Below are 22,636 nucleotides of genomic sequence, written 5' to 3'. Positions count from 1 at the left end.
ATCAGTGGGTCAAAGAAGAAATCGCTAGAGAAATCTCTAAATAGCTGGAGATGAATGAAAATGAGAATACAACATACCAGAACTGTTGGAATGTGGCAAAGGCAGTGGTGAGAAGGAAATTTATTGCCCTAAATGCCTATATTAAAAAAACAACAGGGAAGGCCACAATGGCTCAGCAGGCAGAGTTCTCACCTGCCATGCTGGAGACCCAGTTGGTTCCCCAGTGCCTGCCCATGTTAAAAAAAAAAAAAAAAAAAAAAAGACTTAATTGCTCACCTGGAGAAAATTAGAGAAGGAATAGCAACCAACCCCAAAGCAAATAGACAAAGTGAAATAACAAAGGTTAAATCAGAAATAAATGAGCTGGAGAACAAAAAACAACAGAAAGAATCAACAAAAGTTGGTTCTTCAAGAAGAAACAGTAAAAGTAATGGACCTTGACTAGCCTGACAAAGAAAAAAAGAGAATGCAAATATTAAAAATTAGAAATGAAAAGGAGGTTGTTATCATGGATCCTGAAATGTAAAAAATCGTAGAAGGATACTATGAAGAACTGTTTGCCAACAAACTAGACAACTTAGATGAAAATAGACAAATTCCTAGAACCACGTGAACTGCCTGTACTGACTACAGAAGAAATAGAAGATCTCAACAAACCAGTTACAAGTAAAGAGATTCAATCAGTCACCAAAAATCTTCCTACAAAGGAAAGCCCAGGACCAGATGGCATCACAGGGGAATTTTATCAGACATTCCAAAAAGAACTAACACCAGTCCTACTCAAAATCTTCCAAAAAATTGAGGAAAAAGGAGCATTACTAAGTCATTTTATGAAGCTAACATCACTCTGTTACCAAAACTGGGGACAAAGATACCACAAGAAAGGAAAACTACAAACAAATCTCCCTAATGAACATAGGTGCAAAATTTTTTCACCAAAATACTAGAAAATCAAATCCAGTGACATATTTAAAGAATTATACATTATGATGAGTAGGATTTATACCAGGAATTCAAGGGTGGTTCAACATAAGAAAATCAATCAGTATAATGCAACACCTTAACAAGTTGAAAAGGAAAAAAATCACGATTGTATCGATTGATGCTGAAAAAGCATTTGTCAAAATTCAACATCCTTTTCTGATAAAAACACTCCAAAAGGTAGGAATTGAAGGAAACTTCCTTGTTACTATAAAAGGCACAGATGAGAAACCCCAGCCAGCATCATATTTAACAATGAGAGATTGAAAGCATTCCCCCTAAGATTGGGAATGAGACAAGGATGCCCATTGTCACCACTATTATTCAACATTGTACTTGAAGTCCTACCTAGAGTGATCAGTAGGAGAATGATATAAAAGGCATCCAAATAGGAAAGGAAGGAGTAAAACTTTCATTATTTGCAGACAACATGATCCTATACTTGGAAAATTTTGAGAAATCTATGACAGAGCTACTTGACATAATAAACAAATTCAGCAAAGTGGCACATTACAAGATTAATATACAAAAATCAGTTATGTTTCTATACACAGGTAATGACCTGAGGAGGTAATTAAGGAAAAAATTCCACTGACAATAGCAACCAAATGAATCAAATATCTAGGAATAAGCTTAACCAGTGTTCTCTTTTGCTAGCTGCTGGAATGCAATATACCAGAAATGGAATGGCTTTTAAAAAGGGGATTTTAATAAGTTGTTAGTTTACAGTTCTAAGGCTGAGAAAATGTCCCAATTAAAGCAAGTCTGTAGAAATGTCCAATCTAAGACATCCAGGGAATGATGCCTTGGTTCAAGAAGGCTGATGAACTTCAGGGTTTCTCTCTCAAGTGAGAAGGCACATGGCGAACAAAGTCAGGGCTTCTCTCTCTCAGCTGGAAGGGCACATGGCGAACACGGCGTCATCTGCTAGCTTTCTCTCCTGGCTTCCGGTTTCATGAAGCTCCCCAGGAGGCGTTTTTTTTCTTCATCTCCAAAGATCACTGGCTCATGGACTCTCTGCTTCGTGGTGCTACAGCATTCTCTCCTCTCTCTGAATCTTTTTCATTCTCCAAAATGTTTTCTCTTTTATAGGACTCCAGAAACTTATCAAGACCCACCCAAATGGGTATGGAGACATGTTGTCACCTAATCCAGTTTAACAACCATTCTTGATTAAATCACATCTCCAGGGAGATAATCTGATTACAGTTTCAAACATACAGTATTGAGCAGGGATTATTCTGCCTTTATGAAATGGGATTTTGATTAAAACATGGCTTTTCTAGGGAACATGCATCCTTTAAAACCAGTACAACCAGGATGTTAAGGACCTGTACACAGAAAACTACAAAACTTTGCTCTCAGAAATCAAAGAAGACCTAAATAGGTGGAAAGACATTATGTGCTCATTGATAGGAAGGTTGAATGTTGTTTAAATGTCAGTTATACCCAAATTGATCTACAGAGTCAATGCAATACCAGTCAAAATCCCAACAAGCTACTCTGAAGACTTGGAAGAGCTAGTTATCAAATTTATTTGGAAGGAAAAGAGACTCCAAGTAGCTAAAGTTATTCTAAAAAAGAAGAGCAATGTGGGAGGACTAACACTTTGTAACTTTAAAGAAGCCACAGTGGTCAAGACAGCTTAGTGCTGGCACAAAGAAATATTGACCAAGGGAATCAAATCAAGAGTACAGGGATGGACCACCAAATCTATGGTCAGTTCATCTTCAATAAGGCCCCCAAATTCATTGAACTGGGACAGAATAGTCTTTTCAGTAAGTGGGCATGGGAAAACTGGATATCAATAGACAAAAGAATGAAAGAGGACCCTTACCTTACACTCTATTCAAAAATTAATTCAAAATGAATTAAAGACCTAAATATAAGAGCCAGTACCATAAAACTCCTAGAAGAAAGTGTAGGGAAATACTTTCAAGACCTAGGAATGGGAGATAAGTTCTTAAACTTTATACCCAAAGCACAATAAGTGAAAAAAAATTATAAATCAGAATTCCTTAAAATCAAAAACTTCTGCATCTCAAAGGACTTTGTCAAAAAGGTGAAGAAGCAGACAACTCAGTGGGAGAAAATGTGTGGAAACCATATATCAGATAAAGGTTTGATATCCTGTGTACATAAAGGAATTATACAACTCAACAACAAAAGAACAAATGACCCAGTTATAAAATGGGCAAAGATATTAATAGATTGCTCTTTTTCCCAAAGAGCAAATACAGATGTCTATAAAACACATGAAGAGATGTTCATCTTCATTAGCTATAAGGGAAATGCAAATTAAAATACAATGAGATATCACCTCACACATATAAGAATGGCTGCTATTAAACATACAGGAAATTACAAATGGAGAGGATGTGGAGAAATTGGAACACTTATTCACTGTTGGTGAGAATGTATAATTTTACAGCTGCTGTGGAAGACAGTTTGGCAGTTTCTCAGCAAACTAAAATCAAGTTGCCCTATGACCTGGCAATACCACTACTTGGTATATATCCAGAAGAGCTGAAAGCAGTGACAAGAACAGACATTTGCACATTGATGTTCATAGCAGCATTTTTCACAATTGCCAAAAGATGAAAACAGTCCAAGTGCCTATCAACAGACAAGTGGATAAACAAAATGTGATATATACATATGATGGAATATTATACAGCAATAAGATGAAATGAGGTCTTAAAGCATATGACAGCATGGATGAACCTTGAGTACATAATGCTGAATGAAATAAGCCAAACACAAAAGGATGGATACTGTATAATTTCACTATTATGATTCAGGTAAAGGTAATCTCAGAGATTTACACTGTAGAATATAGGAGACCTAGAGGTACACAAAAGTGAGAGAAGAGGAAAAGGTTATCCAATGACATTGAATTTAAATGTAAGGGAATGGATAGAAGTGATGGTTGCTAATTTGTAGGCTTATAAGTAACATTGCCATATTGAAGGGGAATATGATTAAAAGGGGATGTATAGTGCCAGGTATCCCACAGATTAACTCTACAATTGTAAATAAATTCTTGCATGAACTCCTTCAGAGGTTTGATCTTGTACAAAAAGTCAATAATAGAAGGGTATAGGGGGAAAACTAATATTCCATATTATGGCCTATAGTTAGCAGGAAGACAGCGTCTTTACCACAGAATTTAAAACCAAGGGTAAATAATTGGAGTGGGAGAGGGACAAGGGATTAGGGGAAGTTTTGATTTATATTTGGTGAGGCTGTGTTTATCAGTTCTTTGTCTCTTTGGACCACTGAAAATTGTCTAAAATTGAGAGTGCTCCTGATTGTACAACGAAGTGAGGACGCTGTAAGATATGGTTTGTTTATTTTGGATATTATCCATTATGTCCAATAATGGGTGGAGGTGGCCAGGGTACAATGACAATCTATCTATCTATCTATATGTGATGGAATGCTGTGCAGCTACAAAAAGGAATGACATCATGAGTCATGTAATGAATTGAATGAGCCTTGGGGACAGTGTGTTGTGAAAAATAAGCCAGAAAAAAAAAAAAGAACAAATATGCTATGGTCTCTTTCAGAAAATACTTATAAGAAAATTGGAGCCTAGATTGTAAGATCGTATGGCAGCCATACTTACTCTGAAAATGTAGGTGTATTTCTAGATTCTGAGACACAGAGCTAAATGTGTATAAGCTGGTATCTCCCTGGAACTTTTAGTATCTCTGTGACACCTAAGATTCAGAAATGGAGTTCTCCATCTCTGAAACTCAGACATTGCTACATGCAAGAACAGTTAAAGTAAGTGAAAAAGAGATCAGGCTTTAATTAGAGATGAAAACAAAACCGATCTGGCTGGGACCACGGTAAATCAGAATGCAGGGCAAAAGATGAAAGTGTTATATACTCTAGAGCTTCACCTACTGCATAAGACCAAAAGGCAGAGAGGTTTATTTTGTCTAGAACTCAAATTTTCTTTAGCACAAAATCTAAGCAACCTGTCTGGATAGCTCATTTAAACAAGCCATACACATGGAGCCCAGAACTAGAACAAGGCCTTGTAAATCTGTATAGCTTAATATAAAACCCAGAGACATCCCAGACTATGGCGGGCTGATAATTAAAAAGTATTGGCAGAGTTTCTTGAGATGCTAGAGAAAAAATAGGGAAATATTAAATTTTCTCATTTGAGACCTCACTTTGTACTGCCTCAAACATTAGGGACTCCCAAGAAAATAGGCCAAGCCCTTGATTTTGAGCCTTACAATACTTATTTCTATAGAAGAGAACTGAGACTACCTTTAATTATGTCTAAGAGTTTCTTCCAGGAAATCTCTTTGCTTGCCCTCTCTCTCTTTCTCTCTAAGCCCAAGTTTACAAGCAAAACTATTACCCTCCCCCCTCTACATGGGGCATGATATTCAGGGATGAAAGTCTCCCTGACAATGGGGGATATGACTCCCAGGTTTGAGCCTTACCCTGGCACTGAGGGATAGATAGTGTCTTCCGGAATGAAAAAAAAAAGGAAAACAAATTGAATGAAATAGGGTATCAGTGACCAAGACAGTGAAAATAGTCGAGGCTATTCTGAAGACTGTCTTAATGTAAGCTTCAGCAAGATATTGCCAATTGCCATGATTTGCCATTCCCCAACAGACATCATTCCTGTTAACTCTAGACCCAAGGGATATAACTGAGACTCTACAAAAGCTTTATGTACTAAGTTTATTTTCCTGAAACCTATAACCTCCGGAGGGTTCCTAGGCCAGATAAGCCCTGAAATCCAGAGGGGCCAGCCTCTCCAAGAATATCAACTAATGCCATCCCCCTTCCTACATTATTGACACCCCTTTTCAACATGAAACAGTTATAATGGGCATTATCCAAAGACTCATAGATTGGTAGTAAGATCAAATGAGAAGGAAGAGTTGTAACAGAGTAGATATGATTTAACAGATGAGTATGACTACTGAATCACTATAATATTTCTTTTTTTTTAAATTTTTTAACATGGGCAGGCACCGGGATTCAAACCCGGGTCCTCTGGCATGGCAGGCAAGCGTTCTTGCCGCTGAGCCACCATGGCCTGCCCAATATTTCTTTTTGATTCCAATGTTTAGGAGTAGCTAGAAGGAAAAGCCTGAAAATGTGGAATGGTAACCCGTACCATACTTTGAAATCTGTTCTGTAATTACTTGTTAAAATGTACTTTGAAAATTATTGCTTTTTTTGTATATACATTATATTTCATAATAAAAAAGCTTTTTAAAAAAGACTATAACTTGAATCAATTCATAGAAGTAAAAAGAACAAAAACAATGTACATTTACTATTTCTTAGTTATATCAATATTACAATCTATTTAATATTATGGCAAAATATATAACATTAAAATTTTAATAATAATGTCACCATCAATTTATTTGTATTTTTTCTTCAAGATGTTCTTAGAATTCTTAAGTAGGTGTAGCCAATGTTGTTTATTGTTGCTTTCCCGCAAAAATTTAAACTATTGGCTGAATGTCACACAATTAATGGCATATTTGACCAAGGCCTCTTCATCTCATTATCAGAATTAAATCAGAGCAGCTTTCTAGGCTCTTATGGGCTTGGAGGGCTAATAAGCTGTAGGGGACCAAGTTATTTGAAAGTCTTAAAAGTATTTAAGATGACTAGTGAATAAGCTAATGTATTTGGAATCAGAATTACATCACACAAACAAAAGACACTGCATTTTTTGGTTCAGTTTTTTTTTTTTTGATTGTGAAGTATAACCTATGTTTAAAAAGCAATGAATTTCCAAAGTACGTTGTGACTAGTAGTTATAGAACAGATTTCAGAGTTTACATTTCCACAATTTTAGGTTTTTCCTTGTAGCTTCTTGAAGACACTGGAGACTAAAAGAAATATTGATATAATGATTCAGCAGTCATACTCATTTGTTAAATCCTGTCTTCTCTGTTATAGCTCTTTTTACTCCTTTAAACTTCTCCCAACCTCTAGGGGTATTTGGGCTATGCCCATTCTAACTTTTTCACATTGGAAAGGAGTGGAGAAGGAGGAGTTATAAGAAACTGCATTTTAATTGAATTGAACTTTGACCTCAAGCATGGGATATTGAAATAAAGTATATCACAAATGTGTATATAGCTCTATGTATATAGGGAATATCTGTAAAATCTCTTTGATCTTTGCTGCATTTTTAGTTAGCAGGATTGTTAACTTTTGTAGGCATTAACAGCCTATTTTAGCAACCACTTTTTAGCTGAAAGTTTAAATTTTTTTCCGCAAAAATTTAAACTATTGGCTGAATGTCACACATTAGCCAATTATGTGATTATATATTATATTAATAGTCATAATTAGCCAATTATGTGATTTTATATGTATATTAATAGTCACACTATTAATCATGTGTCAATATGTAGTGAACAATATTTTCATAAAGGATACATAAAATTGATTTGAATTGAAAATTGGAAAAATTCCTTGAAATGAAACACTTGCATTCAGATAATTTTCAGTGAAATTGCATTAGATTTCTATACATCTACTGAGAGCTAATATGATAACTATCTGATCTTAAGTGGCATTTTAGAGAGAGGGAAATATAGTTCATCATTGTTCAGTGCCTAGTTATTGATTATAGTAACTACTCAGGTAGGCATAAGATCTCAGGGGTTAAGTACACTTGTCAAATTGTTTGCATTAATAACTGTTTCACAATTAATTCAAATGACTAAAATGTGAATTTGAAAAGCCCACAAAAGAGAATGAGACACTTTTAACTGATCTGTCATAATCATTACCAACGATATTATCACTTTGCTTAAAATCATTACAAAGTAATTTTGAAAAAGTTAAAAAAAATCAGATTTACTGAAATAGTTACTATCACTTAATTTGTAATGAGTGTTCTTTATTAATTTTAGAGAAGACTGTTCTTATTCCAGATTGAAAATCATTAAAAATATTGAAAGAACTTTTATCATTTAGGGAATAATAATACCAAATCATTATATTGTGCTTCTTATGAAATAGGCACTATTCTTAGTGCTTTATATGTATAACTAATTTTTTCCTCACAACAGCCCTATGAGGGGGTGGGGTTATTATTGTAATCTCCATTCTAAAGACAAGATAGATAAGTTGACAAAGATCACACGTTGACCAAGTCACAGAGGTAGAGTAGCTTTTGACCTCTGTCCCTGTACTTCAGTTCTAATCAGCACAAGCAGACCCTGGTTAACCCATGCAAAACCTCATAATCAACAGGAGTAGAAGATGGATTTGGGAACATACAGAGTCCAGGGTAATTCCCGAGGTTGTGAAGCAGGATGGAGGAATCTGTGAAGAGGTTTTATATCAGTCTGGATAGGATCATTCCTGAATTTCTTTAGTTTTATGGTATTTTTGCTCAAGATATTTTATATCCCAAGAAGTTAGAAATCAATTGGTATATTTTGGTTAATATGCCCTACCCTTGACTAGAGAAGAATAGGCTCCCTGCATTTAGTCCTACTAGATTGTAATGAGTAAGAAGTATTTCAATAAAGTAAATTGTAGTACTGTTAGGTAAGGGAATTGGATGTCGGCCAAGCAAAATCTAACAGATGACCACCATTGGAACTCTAGAGGATAGCAGTTAATTCAGAAAGTAATTACTGAGTGTCAGTAACATAGTTGATATGCTACTCTTGATATTAACACTACTTATCACAGAAACTGAAGCAGGTGAAAAAATTAATGATAGTTCTGAAACCAATCAGTGATTCTGCTAATGCCAAGTTAGGATAAAGACCATTAAAAATGTTTTCAAATCAATTAACCTAACCTTTCTCTTTAAAATGTATTTTATATTTTGCTTTAGATTTTGAGTTTCACTCAAAAATCTATTTACTAAAGTTTTTTTATCAAAAAGAATTCTTTTGGGTTATTAATAAAGTCGTGTTTCCTAAGTATGGTAAAACAAGCTCCAAAGTGGTGGAGGCCAATATTAGGTTATGCATAGGGTGTCATTTTTACCAATTATGTCTCCCAATTTCAATAGACTTTTTACTGTACTATATTTCTGCCCTGTCATTGATAGAAATTGTCCTCATCATAACATTTTAAATGCAGTGCTATATTTATTAAATTTAATTTCAGAAAAATTACTTGGATTTTGATAATGCACATCAAAATTGTCAGCAAAATGAAAGGACAGTCAAAGCAATTATCTAAATAGGTCTTGATTATTCATGTGGTTTAAGAAGAGAAAAAAATTTTCTAAATTACCAGGAGTATTGTTTTCTTTTTCCCTTCGCTTAGCTTACTGCTGAACTGACTAACTTTTCTATAAATAAAACAGACAACTGACTTTGAAAAAGAAATTGTAAATAAGAGAAATATAATCTAAAGTGAATATTTTTATTATGGGAAAATTTTTCTTTAATTTCATATAGATTTAGAAATATCTCCTAACATTTCCTTCTCATAGTGTACTGAGATAGTACTTTTTCATGATCTCTATATATAGAATATTAATAACATTTTTACCATAATATATTTATATAACATTTAAAATTACTCCTCAAAACAGGAACAAAAGGTCCAGCTACATCTTCTGGCTAAAGAAGATCATCATAAGCAACTGAATGAAATTGAGAAATACTACGCCACAATAACAAGTCAATTTGGATTGGTAAAAGAGAATCATGAAAAGTTAGAACAAAATGGTAGGCAGCTTTTTATTTAAACATAAATGTTTGATAGAGAATGTTTAAATGAACTCATTTGTAATAAATAACTGGAACTTATCTGATTCTGGTATTGATAAATAACAGTTTAATAAATATTATTTAAATTCTCAGTCATAATTATATACATTACATTGGCAGAATATTTTCTTTAAAATGTACATTGAATTTAATGTTATCTAAATGTCTTTCTTGTTGCAGTACAGGAAGCATTACAGTTAAACAAAAGACTTTCAGCTTTAAATAAAAAGCAAGAATCTGAAATAAGCAGTTTAAAGAAGGTATGATTGATACAGTTTTGTAGCATTGTGGAAAGATTATATTCTAAAATAATTAGTTATATGGCATATTACTAAAAATCAGTTGGGTAGTTTTTTTTTGGTAGAAGGATAATGAAAATGTTTTTTAAATTAGCTACGAGTTTATTTATTCTGAAAGCAAGTATGTAGTAGTAATTATTTGGACTTTTAATGATCAGAAAGTCATGCTGTAATAAAGAGCTATTACAATAGCAAGAATTAACAATATATATTTTATATATACACCATATAATTCATCCTAAGTATTGCAGTCAGTGGCTCTTGGTATAATTACATAGTTGTGCATTCACTGCCAAAATTTATATGAGAACATTCCTGTTTCTTCCCATGTTCCATGCATCATAGCTACATCCCATCTTACAGCTCCATGGTATTTCATTGTATGTATATACACAGTTTGTTTATCCACTCATCAGTTGATAAACATTTGGGCTGTTTCCATTTGCTATTGTGAATGATGCTGCTGTAAACATCGGAGTTCAAATGTCTATTCATGTCCCTGCCTTCAGTTCTTACAAGTATATTCTAATAACAGGATATATCATATTCCAATTCTATACATAGCTTCCTGAGGAACCACCAAACTGCTTTGCAGAGTGACTACACCATTCTACATTCCCACCAACAGTGAATAAGTGTACCTATGTCTTTCCACATCCTCTCCACCACTTGTAGTTTTCTAGGTTTTTTTTTTTTTTTTTTTTTTTTATTATAATGGCCATTCTAGTACATATGAAATGGTGTCTCACTGTGGTTTTGATTTGCATTTTCCTAATAGCTAGTAAAGTTGAGCATCTTTTATATGTTTTTAGCCATTTATATTTCCTCTTAAGGAAAGTACCTGTCCATGTCTTTTGCCCATTTTTAAAGTGGGTTGTTTGTCTTGTTGATGTTGAGTTGAAGGATCTCTTTATATATTCTGGATATTAAAACCTTATCGGATATGTGGTTTCTGAGTAGACTGCTTTTTTACTTTCTTTATAAAGTCCTTTGACACACAAATATATTCAGTTTTGAGGAGATCCCATTTATCTATTTCTTCTTCCATTGCATGCTCTTTGGGTGTAAAATCTAGGAAACCACATCCTTCCCCAAGATCTTTACGATATTTCCCTACATTTTCTACGGGTTTTATGTTCTTAGCTTTAAAGTTTAGTTCTTTGATCCATTTTTAATTAATTTTTGTGTAAGGTGGGAAATATGGGCCCTCTAATTCTTTTGGGTATAGATATCCAGTTCTCCCAGCACCATTTGTTTAAGAGGCTAAGTTGACTGAACTTGGTTGCCTTGTCAAAATCAGTTGTCCATAGATGAGAGGATTTATTTCTGAACTCTCAATTTTATTCTGCTGGTCTGTATAACTGCCTTTATGCCAGTACCTTGCTGTTTTGACCACTATAGCTTTGTAATATGCTTTAACGTCAGAAGTGTGAGATCTCTAACTTCATTTTTCTTTCTCAAGATGTTTTTAGCTATTCAGTGCACCTGCCCTTCCAAATAATTTTGGTTATTGATTTTTCTGTTTCTGCAAAGTAAGTTGTTGGGATTTTGATTGATATCACATTGGCTGTATAAACCAATTTGGGTAGAATTGACATCTTAAATGTATTTGGTATTCCAATCCATGAACTTGGTATGTCCTTCTATTTATTTAGGTCTTCTTTGATTTCTTTTAGCAATGTTTTGTAGTTCTCTAGCAGTGTTTTGTAGTTCTCTGTATAGGTCCTTTATGTGCTTGGTTAAATTTATTACTAGATATTTGATTCTTTTAATTGCTATTGTAAATGGAATTTTTTGTCTTGAATTCTTCCCCAGATTGCTCATTACGAGTGTATTGACACATACTGATTTTTGCATTTTGATTTTACATCTTACAACTTGCCTAAACTCATTTATTAGCTCTAGTAGCTTTGTCATAGATTTTTTAAAAATTTCTACATATAGACTCATGCCATCTGTAAACAGTGAAAGTTTAATTTCTTCCTTTCCAAATTGGAAGCCTTTTATTTCTTTTTCTTGCCCAACTATACTATGTAGAACTTTCAGGACAATGTTGAATAACAATGACTGTGTGTATCCTTGTCTTGTTCCAGATCTTAGAGGGAAAGCTTTCAGTCTTTCCCTATTGTGTGAGATGTTAGCTGTAGGCTTTTAACATATAGTCCCTTTATCATGTTGAAAAGTTTCCTTTTATTCCTGACTTTTGAAGTGTTTTCATTAAAAAAAAAATGCTGTTTCAGTGGTAGGATGTACCTGTCCCCCCACCCCCCAAAATAAAAAAAAAGATGCTGAATTTTGTGAAATGCTTTTTTTTGCATCAGTTAAGATGTTCATGTGACTTTTCCCCTGCTATTTGTTGATGTGTTGTGTTACATTAATTGATTTTCTTATGTTGAACCTCCCTTGCACACATGGTATAGAACGAACTTGGTTCATGGTGTATAACTCTTTTAATGCTACTGAATTTGATTTGCAAGTATTTTGTTGATGGTTTTTGTGTCAATATTCATTAGAGAGATTAGCCTGTAATTATATATATATTTTTAGTATCCTTATCTGGCTTTGTTATTAGGGTAATGTTGGCGTCATAGAATGAATTAAGTAGCTCTCCCCTCTCTTCAGTTGTTTTGAAGAGTTTAAGCAGGATTGTTAACTAATTCTTCATGGAATGCTTGGAAGAATTCACATGTGAAGCCATCTGGTCCCATACTTTTCCTTTTTGGGAGGTTTCTGATGACATGACTCATTCATTCTCTACTTGTGATTGATTTATTGAGGTCTCCTATTTCTTCTCGAGTCAGTGTTGGTTGTTCATGTGTTTCTTGGAAGTTGTCCATTTCATCTAAGTTGTGTATTGTGTCGGCTTACAGTTGCTCATCGTAACCTCTTACTATTTCTTCTATTTCTGTTGGGTCAGTAGTAATGTCCTCTCTCCCATTTCTGGTTTTATTTATTTGTATCCTCTCTCTATTTTTTTGGTCAGTCTAGTTAAGGATCCATCAATTTTATTGATTTTCTCAAAGAACCAACTTCTGGTTTTGTTGATTCTCTCTATTGATTTTTTGTTCTTAATTTCATTTATTTCTGCTTTTTGTTATTTATTTACTTCTCTTTGCTTTGGTATTAGTTCGCTGTTCTTTTTCCAGTTCTTCCAGGTGTGCAGTTAAGTCCTTGATTTCAGCTTTTTCTCCTTTTTTTCATATAGGCATTTAGGACAATAAATTTCCCTCTCACCACAGCCTTTGCTACATCCCAAAAGTTTTGATAGGTTGTATCTCATTTTCAGTTGCCTCAAGATATTTACTGATTTCTCTTGTAATTTCTTCTTTGACCCATGGGTTGTTTAAGAGTGTGTTGTTTAGCCTCCATATATTTGTGAATTTTTTGGTCCTCTGCCTATTATTGTTTTCCACCGTTATTCCATTATGATCTGAGAAAAAGTTCTGTAAAATTTCAATCTTTTAAAATTTGAGACATGCTTTGTGAACACAACATGTGTTCTGTCCTGGAGAATGATCCATGAGTGGTTGAGAAGAAGGCATAGCTTGCTGATGTGGGGTACAGTGTTTTGTAAATGTTTGTTAAGTCTAGTTCATTTGTCATATTATACAAGATCTCTGTTTTCTTATTGATCCTCTCTCTAGATGTTGTGTGCATTAATGAAAGTGGTGTATTGAAGTCTCCAGCTATTATTATAGAGATATCTCTTTCTCCCTTCAATGTTGCCAGGGTTTGTTGCATGTGTTTTGGGCATTGTGCATAGGTGCATAAATATTTGTGATTGTTATGTATTCTTGAACAGTTGTTCCTTTTGTTAATAAATAGTGTTATTCTTTGTCTCTTTTAACTATTTTACATTTAAAGTCTGTTTTGGCTGATATTAGTATAACTATCCCCACTCTTCTGTTGCTATTTGTGTAAAATATATATATGTATTTTTTTCCCAACCTTTCACTTTCAACCTGAGTCTCTTGTATATAGCATGTAGATGTATCCTGTTTTTTAATCCATTCTTCCAGTCTATGTCTTTTAATTGGGGAGGTTAATACATTAACATTCAACGTTATTATTGTAAAGTCAATACTTTCTTCAACTATTTTGTTTTTTTGATTTTGTATGTTATATCTCATTTTCCCTCTCTTTTTTATGCTTTTAGTTACCCTTACTGATGTTCTTCACTTCTGTACTTTCCTCTAAACCTTTGTCTCCTGTTTTTTCCCTTCAGCCTATAGCACTCCATTTAGTAGTTCTTGTACAACAGGTCTCTTGTTCATGAACTCTCTCAGTTTCTGTTTATCTGTGAATATTTTAAACTCTCCCTCATTTTTGAAGGACAGTTTTACTGGATGTAATATTCTTGGTTGGTAGTTTTTATCTTTAGTGTTTTAAATATACCATACCACTGCCTTCTCACCTCCATAGTTTCTGCTAAGAGATCTACACTTGGTCTTATCAAGATGATGGATCACTTTCTTTTGCTGCTCTCAGAATTCTCTCTTTGTCTTTGGCATTTGACAATCTAATTAGTAAATGTCTTGCAGCAGGTGTATTCAGATTAATTTTGTTTGGGGTATGTTGAACTTCTTGTACCTGTTATTTTATGTCTTTCATAAGAGTTGGGAAATTTCCAGGGTTTACTTCTTCAATTATTCTTTCTGCCCCCTTTCCCTTTTCTTCTCCTTCTGGGACACCCATGACACGTGTATTTATATGGTTCCTGCTGTCACTCAATTCCCTGAGAACTTGCTCAAATATTTTCACTTTTCTCTATCCTTTTTTGTGTAAGATTTCAGATGTCTTCACCTCTAGTCTTCTGATTCCTTCTTCTGCTTCTTCAGATTTACTGTTGTATGTCTCCATTGTATTTTCTGTCTCTTCCGTTGTGCCTTTCATTCCCTTAAGTTTGGTTATTATAATTACTTCTTGCATGCTTTTGAGTTCTTCTTGGTCACTCTGTGTTTTATATCCTTCACCTCTTTGGCCACATTTTCCTTTGATTCATTAAATTGATTTAGAAGATTTGTTTGAACATCCTTAATTAGGAGTTTCAACTCCTGTATCTCATCTAAGTTTTAGTTTGTTTCTTTGACTGGGCCATATCTTTGTGCTTCTTAGTTTGACTTGTGATTTTTTGCTGGCATCTAGGTATCTTATTTTCTTGATGAGTTTATCCTGGAGGCCATTTTCTCTCTCTTACCTAGGTTTTCTATTTGATTGGCTTTGTGTTCTAACTCTTCTTTGACACTTGTTTCAATTTATTCTAGAAGTCTAGCATAGCTTTATTTAAATGATCAAAATTTTTCAGCTCATATTTAGCTGATTGAGCATTATATGGAATGATTTTTCAGATTGCTCTATTTGTGCAGTTCTTTTGCCTCAAGGAAAAAGCTTTTTCTCTTTCCTCTTCCTCTTTAGGGAATGTTGATTTGCTCTGTTTGTTTATTATTTGCCTCGATATGTTTTTAAAATTCCTTTCATTATCTCTATCATAAAACATTATCTCTAGCATAAAACAATGGTCAAATAGTTTAAAACTATTATAAATGACATGAAGAAAATATAAAGGATTTAATGACCTGATAATTTTTTAACAGGCAACCTGGGGGTAAAATAGTGAGGAAGGGAAGGGAATATTACAGATAGGGGAACAGCATGTGCTTGAGGCAACAGCCTCGAGGCAAGGAAGAGTTTAGTATATTTGAGAAGCTAGAAATCTCATGTTGTCAAAGCATCCTGAATGAATGGGTGCACTGGACATTTTATTGATTGTTTACTGAGCATCAGTTTCCCCCTTTTCCTTTTCTAAACTAATCCATATTTTTGTCTTGATACCTCAGCTTTAGAGCTGAACTCTAAATTGTCAGAATGCCAAAAGTATTTTCTATTACTCTGGCCATTCATTGGTTCAGGCATGGAAAAATGATTTAGCTAGTGGTATAAACTAGGAAGTATGTAACCCCCTCTGTGGCTGGCAGTCATTCTACAACCATGAGAGAAGCAAAAAAGGAGGAACCTGATTGTGGATTGCAAATTGGTGTGATAGAAACCTCTTTTTTGATGACATTGTTGACCAATCCCACATCTTGCCCTAGAGTTTTCAATTATGTGAACCAATAAATTCCCATGATTATTTAAGCAAGTTTGGTTAGGGTCAGTTCCAAGGAAAGAGTAGTGTGAGACGAATGAGAGGAAGGGAAAGAATGACCTCTTTTCCTTTCCTCACACCCTACAAAGCCCCCTATCAAATAGAACTGCTTTGAATCCTTTCAGGGCTACCTCCCTATCCCTGAGAGTATTAAGTACCTATTCTTACTGACAATAAATGTTTTAAAATAACATTTACTGAGTGTCATTTAAACACGTCAATAATTTGCATTTATTTTATTGTTATTTATCAGTGTGTAAAATATCTTCCACTTGTCCCTTAAGATATCCATCTCTCTGCCTGGAAGGCTGGCTTCTGTGGGTTGCGTCAGTGGGCTCACATATGTTCAGATCACTCCTTTTCTCAAGGTGGCCTACTTTACAGGATCCTTTTTCTTTCTGAGTTCCAAAAACTTGTCTTCTTGATCTTTTGGGCCTGGGAATGGTAACAGCCCATTGCTGTTAGTCCCTGGAACTTGAACCATCCCTTGAGGTTCCTTTATATTCTGTCCACACCTTTGCAAGTGAACTATCTTCAATTATCCTAATTTAGGTGTGTCATTTGTTTCCTGTACTGTATAACATTAGTGTATCTTTTTCTGATAGGCTAGTTGATTCAGTACAGAGAAAATTCTTTTTCACAATAAAAAATTGCACCCTAAGCCTTACCTAGCCATTTTTCAAAGTTTCATTTTGATCTCAAAGGATAACAGAAGTGAGTGTTATTGTTCAGATACATTATTAATTTTGAGGGAAAAAAATAATTTATGTTAATTGGGTTGTCATCGTGAAAATGAAAATTTCTGCTTTTTTAACATTTTTTTTATTGTGAAATATAACCTATTTACAAAAAGGCAATAACTTTCAAAGTACATTTTAACAAGTAGGGTTATAGAACAGATTTTAACATTTGGTATGGGTTACAGTTCCACAATTTCCTTCTAGCTACTCCAAGACCCTGGAGACTAAAAAGAAATATTGGTGTTATGATTCAGTAGTCATACTCATTTGTTAAACCCTAAATTCTCTATTATAACTCCTCCTTCTCCTTTAATCCTTCTTCCAATCATTAGGGATATTTGGATTATACCCATTCTAACTTTTTTCATGTTGAAAGGGGGTGTCAATAATATGAGATAGGGGCATTTAACTGGTTGATGTTCTTGGAAAGACCGGCACCTCTGGGTTTCAGGACTTATCTGGCCTAGGAACGATCTGAAGGTTTTAGGTTTCTGAAAAGTAAACTTAATGCCTAAAATTTTTATTGGGGTCTCAGACAGCGCCTGGGTGTTTTTTGGGATTGACAGGAATGAGGTTGGTTGGGATTTGGCAAACCGTGGCAATTAGCAACATCTGGCTGAAGATTGCATGAGAGTGGCCTCCAGAATAACTCTATTTGAATTCTCTTAGCCACTGGTATCTTATTTTATTACATTTCTTTTCCCCTTTTTGGTGAGGAAGTCTTTGTTGAGCCCTCGGTGCCAGGGGCAGGAGTCATGTCCTCCATTGCCAAGGAGACTCACCCCCCTGGATGTCATGTCCCACATATGGGGTAAGGATAATGATTTTACTTGCAGAGTTGGATTTAGAGAGGCCACATCTGAGCAACAAAAAATGTTCCCTGGAAGTAACTCTTAGGCATAATTGTAGGTAAGCTTTGTTTCTCTGCTACAGGAATAAGTTTCATAAGAGCAAGCTTCAATATCAAGACCTTGGCCTATTAACTTTGGAATCCCTAGTGTTTGAGAGAGTATCCAGGGTTTCCCAGGTGGGGAAGTTTAATACTTCCATGTTTTTTCTCTCATCCCTCAAAGGGATGAGAGTTTTTTTTTTGCCAGTACTTTTTAATTACCTGCGCAACATATACTGGGATAAATCCATTAGGCTATATGGAATTACAAGCCCTCATTCCCATTCTGTGCTTCGTATATTTGGGTTGTTTAAATGATCTGTCCAGACAGGTTGAATTAGATTTTGGACAAAATAACCCTCTCTTCCTTTGGCCTCATATAGTAAGTGAAGTTCTAAAATACAGACACTGTGATCCTTTACCCTATATTCTGATTTACCTTAGTACCAATCAGGTCACCTTTGTTCTTATCTCTCATTGGAGCCTGATCTCTTTTTCAGTTTCTTTAACAGTTGTACATAGCAATGCTGACTTCCAGAGCTGCAGACCTCCTACTCTCAGTCTTAGGTATCACACAGGTACCCAAAGTTCCAGGGAAATACCAAGTTATACATACATAACACAGCAACTCAGAGCCTAGAATAACACTTAAAGGTCAGGAATAAATGTGACTGTTATAAGAGCTTACAATCTAGGCCCCAATTTTCTTGTAAGTATTTTCTAAGCGAGACCATACAATGTTTGGCCTTCTATTTCTGGTTTATTTTGCACAACATAATGTCCTCAAAGTTCATCCATCTCATTTCCTGCCTCATGACTTCATTCCTTTCTGTAGCCACACAATATCCCATCATATGTACATACCACAGTTCACCTTTCTGCTTCTCAGTCATTGAATCCTGTGGCCACCTTCAACTATTAGGCATCGTGAATAATGTCCTAAAGAAACAATCCATGTCTCACAGTATCATCAGTTAGTGGTAGTGTAATCATTATCACTCTCAATTTAAGACAATTTTCATTGCTCCAAGAGAAAAATAACAGATAAACATAACCTCACCGAAGAGAAAATCCAAAACTTCCCTTAACTCCTATCTCCCTTACCCCTAGTATTGGTGTGGTACTGGTGCTGCCTTCTTGTTAAATTTAGGTCATAGTGTGCAATATTAGTTTTCCCTCATTCCCCTCTATTATTGACTCTTTGTACAAGAGTCATACCTTTGAAGTAGTTCAAGCAAGGATTTATTTATATTTGTAGTGTTAATTGGTGAGATACATGGCTTTAAACAACCCCTTTCATTCACATTCACCTTTAATATGGCAATATTTCTTATAGCACACTAATGAACTACCATCACTTCTATCCATTCTTTTACATGTAAGTTCACCCTCATTAAGTAGCCATTCACCTATCTCTTGCTTCTGTGTATCTCTAGCTCCCCTATATTCTACATTATGAAACACTGAGTTTACCATTACAAGGGTCATATGAATGAGATCATGCAGTATCCACCCTTTTGTGTCTAGCTTATTTCACTCAGCATTATGTACTCAAGGTTCATCCACGTTGTCATACGCTTCAAGACCTCATTTAGTCTTACTGCTGCATAATATTCCATCATATGTATATACCACGTTTCGTTTATCCACTCATCTTTTGATGAGCACTTGGATTGTTTCCATCTTTTGGAAATTGTGAATAATGCTGCTATGAACGTCGATGTGCAAATGTCTGTTCATGTCACTTCTTTCCACTTTTCTGGATATACCAAGTATTGGCATTGCTGGGTTGTAGGGCAACTCAATATTTAGTTTTCTGAGAACACCAAACTGTCTTCCACAGTGGCTATACCATGAAAATTCCCACCAGCAGTGAATAAGTGGTCCAATTTTTCCACATGCTCACCAACATTTGTATTTTCCTGTTTGTTTAATAGCAGCCATTCTTCTAGGTGTGAGAGATGATATCTCATTATGGTTTTGATTACTATTTCCCTTATAGCTAATGAAGATGACCTCTTTTCATGTGTTTTATAGTCATTTGTATTTCCTCTTCAGAAAAACGTCTATTCATATCTTTTGCCCATTTTATAATTGGGTTGTTTTTAATTTTGTTGTTGAGTTGTATGATTTCTTTATGTGTACAGGATATCAAGCCCTTATCTAATATATGTTTCCAAATATTTTCTCCCATTGAGTTGGCTGCCTCTTCACCTTTTTGACAAAGTCTTTTGAGACACAGAAGCTTTTGATTTTGAGGAGTTCCCATTTATTTTTTCTTTTGTTTCTTGTGTTTTGGATATAGAGTTTAGGAAGCTACCTCCTATTACTAAGTCTTGAAGATATTTCCCTACATTTTCCTCTAAGAGTTTTATGGTACTGGCTCTTATATTTAGGTCTTTGATCCACTCTGAGTTAATTTTTATATGGAGTGTAAAGTAGGGGTCCTGTTTCATTCTTTTTGGCTATTAATATCCAATTCTTCCATGTCCATTTGTTGAAGAGACTATTTTTTCTCAGTTCAGTGCCTTTGGAGGCCATATCAAAGATCAATTGACCATAGATCTTTTTGGAATGTTTAGTAAAATTCCCCTGTGAAGCCATTTGACCCCGGGCTTTTCTTTGTAGGAAGATTTTTGATGACTGACTGAATCTCTTTACTTGTAATTGGTTTGTGGAACTCCTCTATTTTTTCTTGAGTCAGTTTAGATTATTCCTGTGTTTCTCAAAATTTGTCTATTTCATCTAAGTGGCCTAGTTGGTTGGCATATAGTTGTTCATAGTATTCTCTTATGATTTTTTTTTTTTATTTCTTCAGGGTCCATGGTAACAGCCCCATCTCATTTCTGATTTTATTTGCCTCCTCTTTCTTTTTTTCTTTGTCAGCCTAGTCAGGGATCCATCAATTATATTGATTTTCTCAAAGAACCAGCTTCTGGTTTCATTTATTTTTTTTACTTTTTGTCCTCCAATTCATTTATTTCTGCTTTAATCTTTATTTCTCTTCTTCTATTAAGGTTCTGCCTTTAAAAAGAAAAAAGAATATGTGCATATACCAACCAAAAGAAAATCAGGGTTTCAATCTATAGCTTACTCAAAGCTTCTGGGCAGATAGTCCAAAAAAGATGTTTACCTTTATATGCACTTTACAGTTGGAACATTCTTCCAACTGTAAAGAATTAGGAAACATTACCAAGCACTTTTTTGGCAGTAATGAAGTGAAATAGCTTTACATCAACGAAGGGCATGTTTCCTGCAAATGAGATAATCCAATCAGGTGGATTTGATTCTGTCATTTGAGGACTTTTAAGGGAGAAGAGAGAATTTTCACTGCTTCTTTAGCCAGTGAGCCTCTCCTATAGAGTTCATCAAGATCCTTCATAGGAGTTGCCAGCTTTATACCCTGTGCTACTAATTTTGGACTCTTGCATTTCCCATGGTTGTGTGAGACACCTTTATAAATCTCCTATTTAAGATACCTCTTTTTTTGTCTGTTTCTCTATAGAATCCTGATTAACACAGCATCTCAGTTTGTCAGTGATGTCCTGAAAAATAACAATTTACTTTAGAAACCAAAGTGCACATTTAATGATTTCAGAAAACAAGAATTTGGCATCAAGTAAATGAGAGTTACATTGTTTGCCCTACTGAATAGAGTTAGGTTTGAAGGGAGTTGAGACTCAGAAATGAATGACGTAGGCATTGTGGTACTTGACCCTCTCATTCACCTGTACGTGTCTCTGAGCACTTGTGAGTATGTCTGCATAGCCTAGTGCATGACAGGGAATTAGCCATGGATTATGCCCTGGGTCCTGGGAATGGACTTCATTAATCCTTGGATCTTTAGTGATTCCTTCTTTTAAAATTTTTAATTGTTATCCAATACTTTTTAACAACAATTTTATTGTGGTAACATACACACACACACACACACACATAATAAAATTTCCCATTTTAGCCATTCTTGAAATAATTCTCTAATTAAAGAAGTTATGGGCTTACATAAAACTCATATAGAAAATACAGGGTTCCCATACACCCCTCCCCCCCATTTTTAACACTGCATTAGTGTGGTGCCTTTGTTACAATTGTTGAAAAAATATTATAAGTGTTCTATTAAAAATAGTCCATAGTTTACATTAGGGTTCATTGTTTGTGTTGTACAGACCTGTGGGGTTTTTTAAAAATTTCTATTCTAGTGACATATGCAACCTAAAATTTCCCCTTTTAACCACATTCAAACATATATATATATATATATAAAATTCAGTGGCCTCATTTACATCATTATATATGTTAAGTGTGCTATCATCACCACCATCGTTTTCACCACCCTATAGGGCTTACTTTTGTCTTTATACTCATGCAGGTGATAGAAATCTAAGTTCTAAAACACTTTTGTGAAATACAAGTGAAGTGAGATTTCTGAGGAGAATGCTTTGGTTTCTGCTGTCTGAAATATGTGGCATTTAAAAGCAATTATTAACAAATATTTTTAATGGTTTTAATGCCTGTATTTTGGAATTTACTTGTTATTTTTTTGTAGCTTTTGAAGATCAAACTGCAAATACATATAGATGCCTTAAATTTTATGAAAGTTTTACAGGACTTGTGGTAGCCAACTGCTTTGTTTGAACTTTAAAATAATCATAGTGTATTATTAATAAATAAGAGATTCTAACAATTATTTTACCTTCAGTATAAACTAGTGTGGTAATAATTTTGGAAACGCAAACATGATTGAATAACTTCATCTGAAAAGCTTTAAAAGTGGCCCAAGGTGCACGGGTGGTTCAGTGGTAGAATGCTCACCTTCCATGCGTGAGACACAGGTT

The 22,636-nt window shown here is 34.6% G+C and overlaps 1 protein-coding gene across 8 annotated transcripts in view; it reads left to right on the top strand.

Moving 5' to 3' along the window:
• Positions 1 to 22,636, top strand: part of CCDC73 (coiled-coil domain containing 73) — a 280,686-nt gene that overhangs the window by 182,899 nt on the left and 75,151 nt on the right. For all 8 annotated transcript variants that reach the window (XM_077114323.1, XM_077114321.1, XM_077114322.1 and 5 more), the window contains 2 exons: positions 9,551 to 9,686; positions 9,909 to 9,988. In XM_077114323.1, the coding sequence (XP_076970438.1) occupies positions 9,551 to 9,686; positions 9,909 to 9,988 (216 nt within the window). The remainder of the gene's footprint in view (positions 1 to 9,550; positions 9,687 to 9,908; positions 9,989 to 22,636) is intronic.

Source organism: Tamandua tetradactyla, chromosome 8 (genome assembly GCF_023851605.1).
Source record: "Tamandua tetradactyla isolate mTamTet1 chromosome 8, mTamTet1.pri, whole genome shotgun sequence".
NCBI classification, from domain to species: domain Eukaryota; kingdom Metazoa; phylum Chordata; class Mammalia; order Pilosa; family Myrmecophagidae; genus Tamandua; species Tamandua tetradactyla.
This window is presented reverse-complemented; position numbering and strand designations above follow the sequence as displayed.